We start from the raw sequence: 9,495 nt of genomic DNA on the forward strand, positions 1-9,495 counted from the left end.
ACTGGAGACCACGTATTTAAGATATAATCTTAACCAACATTAAAATTTAGTCTATTTGCTTAAATTGGTAATATTTTTAATTATTTTAGATAAGTCTCTTTATTATAAGGTTCAGCTTATATTACAGTATTCTAGTTTTGATATACATTAGTTTAATTAAGATATATTATTTCATTTAAAATCTTAAAAAGTAGGCTTAGTTTCTTTTGTAAATATTTTTTTATTATGTTTTTGAACTTCTTATTTTTTTATCTAAGTCAGTTTTTTAAGGCAATAATTTTTTTTAAACTGGGTAACTTGGTTTTTTAACTCAACACTTTGTCATAGTTTTAATTTGTGTAAGTTGATTTGTATGTTATAACCCTCTGCTGTTATATTCTCTTCTGTTTTGTATGTTTCTTCATTTGTAGGTACAGTTTCTGCAGTTGAAGGTTTGGTTGTTGATATGTGAGAATCTGCTAACAGCTCGGAGTTACTTTGTTGGGCTTGTCTATTATAACTTGAGGCCGAGTGTGCACGCTTCGCGTGCTTCTTGACCATACCAGTGATGCTAGTTGTCGAAAAGGTTTTGGGTTTCCTATTATTGGAACTCATACTTCGAGGTATTAACCAAACGTAGAGTTCCCGTAATGAAATCAATTGCAATTAACCAAGTCAGAACTCAGTAATGCAAACTGGTAAGAATTCTCCGCAATTAACCGAGTTTGAGTTCAGTAATGCGAACTGTTAAGATTTCGCCGCAATTAACCGAGTTTGACCTCAGTAATGCGAACTGTTAAGATTTCGCCGCAATTAACCGAGTTTGACCTCAGTAATGCGAACTGGGAACAAGGTATGATTAATCGAGGCTCGTCTTAGTATTATATTGACCACTTATGGTGGTCAATCGATTTTAGTAAATACTTAATTAAAACAAATGTTATTTTTGTAATTAAACGTTAACTTCCTATGCTCTAACTTTAGAAATTTAAATTTACTTAATTATATTTTACTTTTATTAAATAGAGAATTAGCACACTAAATTTATTTTACAGTTTTAAAAACAATACGATATAAAAAAGAGACACTCACACACGTGCAGGTCAGAGCTCAGAAAGGTTTTGGTTGATAATAATTCACTAGATTTACTCGTGATTTGGTTTTAAAAGAACCAAATCGAGTCTAGAATGAAACTGATAGCAGTCGTCTAGAGATGGTTTCTAACGCCGGTAGTCGTCTCGTGTTGAAACTGAATCCCTAAGTCGAACGTCTAAGCGGAATGGCTAAGTGGAAACTGCCTCTTCGCTGAGTGTGAATACTAAAAGCCTTCTGTGAGATCTTATGCGAAATGCCTAAGTCAAACGTCTTCGCTGAGTGTGAAAATACAATGCCTACGCCCTTCTTGCGACGTTTGTTTTTGTGCGATTTGCTTCGTGTAGAAAAAAGATTCCTCTCTTCTCTCGGAAAGCAGTGCAAAGCAGGCGCAATGCTTACAATGTTAATGCTGTTTCAGAAATTTAATATAGATGTTTATATTTTTTACAAAATGTAAATCTTGACTTGGTGTCCCACATATAAAATTGTAACAACTAAAGTTCTGATATTTTAAATTTTACTAACTGCAAGTGATTGTAGTTAAACTTTGACAATAATGTTTTTTATTTACTTTAGTTTTACATTGAGATTATTTTTAAACTAGGCCAAACGGGACATATTTATTTTCTTCGACTCCAAACAGTTTTTAGATTTAATTTAAAAAATTGTACTAGAAATTTTTAAGTGGTTCAATAGTCATTCAACTGCCAAGATTCGTTTGTATTTTGTAGTGCTAGTTAAAATTTGAACTCAGTTTATGTTTTATGATTTAAGGCAGTTGTGCAACAAAGTATAGTTTTTTTCTATAGTTTTTCTATTATTTTTATTTAATTAAATCTGTGTGTTTGTATATTAATTTGTTATATAAGTAACTCGTTGCAAATTTTAAATAACTTTACAGTATTTAAATTTATAAAAAGGAGAAAGTAAATATATAAACAAGTTTTATTTTAAAGTATTGGTCAAAAGTGCTCGACAAATAAAACTACGAGGCTTGTTCTGTTGATTTTTATTTTTTCGACTGCAAAATAAATGCACTTCTGAGTCTTATTGGAAAAATTCGATATTTTTTTATCGTAAGTTTTAATTATTAAGTCTGATTAGGTGAGGTAGATTAGGGACAGGGTAACGGTTTAGCTACAAATGTTTAAATGTTACTAATGTACTACTACTACTACTACTACTAAACTATTATTTTATTTTATTTTTTAATAAAATGATTGAAAAGTTTCCAAAACAAAACAACACTGCATCAGCCACAATTTTTATTTAAATTTAACACTTCAAGATATATTTTATGTGTAATTCATTAAGAAAAAACGCAAGAAGATTAAAAAATTACACTAGATAAACAAAATTTTTGTTCATGGAAACTGCAGGTTTTGTTTTTTACTGTAGTTTATTTTTTAGTTGTAATGATTTGTAGTATTAACCTTAACTATGTTTCTTTGTGAAATAAAAAATATTTGATTATTTTTGAAATAAAATTAAAAAAATTAGTTATACGCATAGTTTGCGTCGCATACCTATTTTTCGTTTCTGTTTATAATAAGAATATTATTTAATTACTACTTTAATTATTGTTGTTGAAAGTGCAGGCTTTTAGTTTTCTTTTATTTTTTGCACGTATATCTTTTTTTTTAGTTTTGAGGTAAACATTATACAAATAAGTTAAAGGTTCTTAACAATGACCGTTTTCCTAGTCTTTTTTGCTAGCATTTTATTTTGCTTAATGATAATAGTTTGTACAACTTTTCCATCGATTTTTACAAACATTTTTTTTAGAGTTTTGAAACGAATTTTTATACTTTTATTTTCTTTTAAATGGTGTTATTTAGTTTCTGTAATAGATAGTTTCAAATCAATTTTCCCATTTGCGTTTAACTTATCTATTTAAAACAAATTATAAAAATTAGCTAGCTTTTGGTCTTACAAAAAAAAAGATAAAAGTTTACCCAGCTTAGGTCTAAAGTTATTATATCAGCAAAGTATTTGCCAGTTTTTCAAAGAGCTAAAACTTATAAAAACTTTCTTAACTATTAAATCTGAAGCTTTTCAAAACGTCAAGAAAATTTTTGATTTTTACTTTTATAAGAATATCGAATTTCTACTAAATTTAGCACAGGAAATACTTATTGAAATATTCAAGTTATCTTATACATCATATTTATTTTTTTTGCATAAAAAGCTGTATATCTATAAAACAAAAATCGTGCAAAATTTAAAATTTTCCGAAAAATTTATTCAGGCTTATGGTATAAAAAAAAATTAAAAAAAAAACGTTTACAACATCATTAAACTCATTTTAATAAGTATGTTTAAAAAAAAAAGTTGAAAAAAAATTATTATTTTTGGAGAAAAGCTTGTAATTAAAAAAAAAAAATTCAAAATTTTAAAAGCGGCCCCACTCAAAAAGTCAAACCCCAATCCAATGGATTTTTTTAAATTAAGGACCGTTCTTTAAAAAAAAAATAAAAGTTTTTAATTAGCTATTAAGATAAGGAAAATAATTGGGTCTTAAGTTTGGACAATTTTATAAAATTAGAAAAAACACAGTCAAGCTAAGTTCACAGCTCATATATATCATTCATATATCTTAACTAGACAATTCTTAGCAAAGCTATTTGAGGGTTTTCTTGCTCAAGTGCTAAGAGTTTAGGTAAAACTTGAATGGGTCATATATTCTAAAAACAATAATTTATTGGGAAAAAAATATAATTGTGTCATGAAACTTACTATACAAGTATATTAAAAATAAAAATTATTAAAAAAATGTTTATTCTTGCATAAAAGGCTGTAAACCTTAAAATAAAAAAAATGTGCAAAATTGGAGTTTTTCTGAAAATTTTTTTAGGCTTATGGTATAAAAAAAAATTGGAAAAAAAAATTACCAGTTTAAACTTAGTACAATAAGTATGTTAAAAAAAAAATAAAAAAAAAATATTGTTTTTGGAGAAAAGCTTGTAAAATTAAAAAAATAGAAAAAAACTCATAATTTTTAAAGGGGCCTCACTACAAAAGTCAAACCCCAATTCGATGGAAATTATTTTGAAACCAAAGGAAAAGAACATTCTTTAGAATAAAAAAAAAAGTTCCAAGTTAGCATTGAAAATTTGAAAATAACTGGTTTTAAAGTTTGGTTAAAAAAAAATTACAAAAAAGCCGTTCAAGCCAAGTTTGCGCTTGTAACTACATTTCCCTCATTACAAATTTTACATTATAATGGCAATATTGTATGATTTTGGAATTCTTTTGACTGTATTTTGTTAATATATTTCAACATTGATCCTTGTTAATTGGCCTGATAGCATAAGGTACCCCAATCATGGCTTTGAAAACTCTGAGTTGAAGGTTGCAAGAATGAAACCAAGTAGAAGACATATACAAAGTAATGTCTTTTGTTGTGAACATTGTATTCTTTCAAATCATGGTTTCCCAAACTTTTTTCATCATGCCCCTTTTTGAAGAAATCTTTGATTTCCGGCCTAGTTAACCTATTTATTTTGAACTTTTTTGATAAATTTTGGCTGACTCAGGCTTGTTTAATTGTTTTTATGCAAAAAAACAATCATAAAAACACTGGGTATTTTTTTCTTAATCTTAAGTTAATTTATTTGACTTGAATTTTTAAAGTTTATTTCAAGTCCTTTTGTTATTTTTTAGTATTTTCAGACAATTAAGCTTGATTTAAAGTATTTTTTTTAGGTTTTTGCTGATTTAAATTAGTTTTATATCTGTTTCAAAAGACAGACATCCTAAATTTAGGTAAACCAATTTCATATTTTTAGTTATTTCAGTTGTTTTTAATTTTATTTGTTAAAAATTTTAATTTTATGTTTATTTAACTCACTTGAAACACTTTTATTATTATTTTATTATCAGAATATTTGTTATGTTATAACATTTTTATTTTCTAAGTTAACTGTTCAGTATTAGAGGTGATTTAATTTTTTGTAGTTTAAACAAATTTAATAAATTACTAGTGCTAGATTTTATTAATTAAAACTGAATAGTTTACAAATCAATAAAACAAATAAGACAAATTTTAATAATTTTAAATTTTTACATACCTACAAGCACATATACTAGAAATTTATAGACTCAATTAAAAAATACATTGAGCTCTTCCAGTGTTATGATAATATTTGATATTGGTTGCTATACACTCGAAATAACTCAAGAAAGATTTAAACTAAAAATAAACTCAAGCTGACTCAAAAAAGTTTTTATTTTTTTTAATAAAAATCTTAGGATAGCTCATAATTAAAAATTTTAAATCTCAGATCGTTTTTTTATAGATCTCAGATGTGATCTAGTTTATCAACTTCAAATATTTTGTTGTTTTACAACTAGTTTTGTTAAAGAACTTAACTTTTATTGATACCAAAATGTTATTTAAATTTTGATTTTAGTCTTTTTAAAATCTTGAAAAACTCAGGATAATTCAGCACATTTTAAAGTCACTCAGGGTAGTTTTTGGTCACTCAGGACAGTTTTTTTGACTCAAAGAGTGGTAACCCTGGTTATGCTGCTGACCAGTTCTTTTCTTATGCCAACTATCTACCCTGGAGTTCATTTCATAAATACTGTTCTAGGCTATCCTGGAGAACTTTTGATATGAATTCAACAACTTACAATATCTGTATTCTTTTCCACAAATATCTAGCTTAAAACAAGCTGGAAAATTATTTTGCTTTCCACTTCTTACAAAATAACCACTTTTGTTGTAAGCTAAGTTAGAACCAATTTTTAGAACGTAAACATATTCCTCTAACAAGTTGGTGTTATAACTTATTTCTATGTATATAAAGTAGTAGTCCTCTGTTATAACATCTTTCATGTAGAACATTTGATCTTCCTTATCCACAATTGGGTGATCCATTTTAACCATTAAAATCTCCTTATCAACCATTGGATCTTTCACATTAAACATTATATCTTCTATATTCACCATTGAATATTCCTCATCAGCCATTTCACATTGAACATAAGATCTTCAACTTTGAACAATCCATCTTCCTTATTAACCAATGTATCTTCCATATTTAAAGATAGTATCTTCCTTATTGACCATCAGATCTTCCATAATAAATATTGGATCTTTGTTATCAACCGCAGGAACTTCCACATTGAACATTTGATCCTCCTTAATGGGTACTGGAACTTCCTCATTGGACCTTTGATCCTTCACATTAAACATTGATCTTTAGAGGACACATTTAACCTTTTTTATAAAAATTAATATCTTAATAATAGGGGGGGGGGGTAGGCCATGTTTTTTACAAGTTGATCTTATTTTATAGAGTTTTTACTAAGCTTCAAGTTGCTTTTTACCGTTTTTAAAAATTTGAATTAGTTTTTGAGATATGACCGGCCAAAGTCGGGCCGCATAACAGGTTCCTTATGGGGAAGGAAAAACTAAAATGGCAAAAAAAGACTAATGCATTCAAAATCTATCTCCTCCTTCATTTTTTAAGCAATCTTCTTCAAACTTTCACAGTCTATTCTTTATACAATAAAAAAAAAACGTTATTTGTGACTTTAAAAAATTTCAAGTAAAAATACCTTTTTTTTTGAAAAAAAAAATTTTTTTTTGATAAAAAATCACTTTTTTTTTAAATTTTTGTCATAAAATTTTTATTTTTTAAAATTATTAAAATTCACAAATAACGTTTTTTTCTTGTAATGTAAGGAACATTTCCTGAAAATTTGAAGAAGATTGCTTGAAAAATGAAGGAAAAGATAGATTTTAAAGCCCGTTTTTAAAAACTCGAGAAAAACGGCTTTAAAGTTACCCTTTATATACCCTTTATTAAGACAACCCTTTATATAACCGGTCATAAAAAAAAAGTTACTTAATATTTTTAAAATCTAAAAAAAGCATCTGAAAGATTATGAAATTTACTATAATATAAGTCTATATGTTATTTTTGGTCGAAAAATGGCTTCTACCCCCCCTATGGCCTTAAGAGTTACTAGGTTTCACCATTAATCATTTCAATTCTTATTTGACCAAAAATAAAGTCTTTTAAGTTCTAAAAGTTGTTTTAGTCTAACAACTGCCATAAACATACTTGAAAACTTAAACAATACTAATTTTAGTCTGTAGAACAGGAATTCCCAAAATGGGCCATATGGTCCCCTTGAGGACCATCATAGAAAATAAGGGGGCTATAAGCTGCTAAGGGACCAAAGAGCAATCCATGAATAGTACATGGGCCATAATTTGAAAATTACACAAGATATCTGGAGTTGATGGTGAAAAGCAAAAAAAAAAAAAGGTCTCAGGTGTTACTTTTAAAACTTACATCACATATATCAAGATAACCAATTATTAAAAAAAAATCTAGATCCGGAAGAATACTAAATTTATGTATATTTTTGAGATATGTTTTTTGAGGAGGCCAATGCAAGTTTAGTTTCTTCAAAGGGGGTGTTATGAAAAAGTTTTGGAAACCCTACTGTGAGCTCACTGTATCATACTTTATTATCTACTATTATCTTCATAGGTAGTTAAATTATTTAAAACTAAATAAACTTAACAAAATGAATTAGGAGTTATTTTTTTAGAACAATCCCAAAAAGTTTAGTAACATTACTGTCTATATTCAGTGATTAATTACCAAACACTAGGTATCAAGTAACATTGTAAGTAGCTTGCTTAAAATTCACAAAAAAATTTATAATCAATTATCAAGTTTATTCTATTACAAAATACAACATTTCTTATTCAACCAAGAGTTGGCAAGGGTATTAGTCAATGACATATGACTAGCATTAGTCAGAAAATGCAAGGTGATTTAGTAACGATCAAATAAGGTAATGTTGTGTATGATATACACAAAGGTTAAAATGATTTTATAAGTTTTAAGTTAAAATTTAAAATAGAGAACCTGAACCAGTTAAACAGCTTTAAATCAAATATCTAACCTGAAAAATAAAGAAAGCATCATTTTTTTGGAATGCGTTTTACTTTAACTACTTTCTTAAATGATTGAAAGCTATTTTTTGTAAAAAACTGTTAATACTAAAAAAAGAATAAAAATAATAATTTTTGAAATAAAAAATACTTGAAATTTAAAAAATTAGTACACTTGTTTAATAATTTTAAATTAATATGAGATAGAGAATAATTTTATTTTTATAATTTAATATTGATATTTTTGATTGAAAATCATAATTGTTTTGATTTTAAGACTCTAGTTTATAAAAAAATGTCCAATTTTGATATTCCTTGTACTACTAATACCAATATAAAAACAAAAGTTTATGTTCAGCGTGACTATACAGAAGGAATGATTCCAAAATTTCAAGATAAAATGCCTCCTGAATTAGATGGACTGATTGATCCTGAAGTGTTTCAAAATACAATTAATAAACTTAATTTGCTTTACAAGGAAGCAGAAACTATTGATTCTAAAACTTATTGTGAAGGAATTTTATCCTGTTTATCCGGATATTTGATTTTATTATGTTCTAAAACAAAGTATGAAAAATGTCTTAAGAAAGTAAAACAGTTACTGAAAGAAGAAAATGATAATGTTTACTGGCCTAAAAATGTTCTTATTGTTGATCCGTACTCTAATGGATTACGCTCTATAGAAATTAGAATATACAACTGACAAAAAAAAGAATTGTTCAAAAGATAATTGTAATTTTAAGATTGTTTGGTAAGTTTTAAGTGACTACATCTGATTAGAAGTTCTATATTTGTGCAACTTTTGATTAAAACCAAAATAATTTAACTTAAGTATTTAAAGTAAGGTTTAAGAATTTAAGCTTTACATTATAGTCTTTAGTTTATTAAATTTCATTTTAAGTTAAGAATGCAAAAGTGGCCATTTTTTTCTCATTTTAAAGTTATTAATTTATTAATAGTAAATGTTTTTTTAATTATTAAATAATACCAATTCAACAATTATTGCTGCGATTTATAACTAAATCTTGTTGTATGTAGATAAAGTTTACCTAAGCAGTTTTTGACAACAAACTATTCTTATAACAACTTTTAAGGAAAATATACTTTAAAAAACATTGGTTTTGTGTTTGTATGTTGCTTAACATTTTTTTAGAATATTTTTTTATACAAGGTAAAATGCAATTTTAAAAATTATAAATTGTAATAACTAATTTATATTTAATAAAACTAATACTATTAGATGAGAAATAATATAGTCATTTTTTAAAGATTATAATAACCAGCCATTTATGTAAAGTTCTTGTATCAATTTACTTACTGTAAAAAAAGTTTAAAAAACTAAATAGTTTTTAATCTAGTACTAGTTGTAAATGTGCTTAACCTACTTTTTTTTGCTTGAATTTTTATTTCTCTTGTGAATTGTTTTTTTTTAGCAAACATGATTTTTTTTTCATTCCAGCATCAAGTTAGCTTATTGTCTTGGGAAAGAGACACATTGAAAG

The 9,495-nt window shown here is 26.4% G+C and overlaps 1 protein-coding gene across 1 annotated transcript; it reads left to right on the plus strand.

Annotated features, from left to right (window-relative positions):
* Positions 1-8,288: 8,288 nt before the first annotated feature.
* LOC145844839 (golgin subfamily A member 7B-like) lies at positions 8,289-8,696 on the plus strand. Its single transcript, XM_082952257.1, has one exon. The coding sequence runs from the start codon at positions 8,289-8,291 to the stop codon at positions 8,694-8,696; it is 408 nt and encodes a 135-aa protein (XP_082808383.1).
* Positions 8,697-9,495: the final 799 nt, after the last annotated feature.

The sequence above is a fragment of the Thalia democratica genome, chromosome 9, assembly GCF_965202585.1.
Source record: "Thalia democratica chromosome 9, ktThaDemo2.hap1.1, whole genome shotgun sequence".
Classification (NCBI taxonomy): Eukaryota; Metazoa; Chordata; class Thaliacea; order Salpida; family Salpidae; genus Thalia; species Thalia democratica.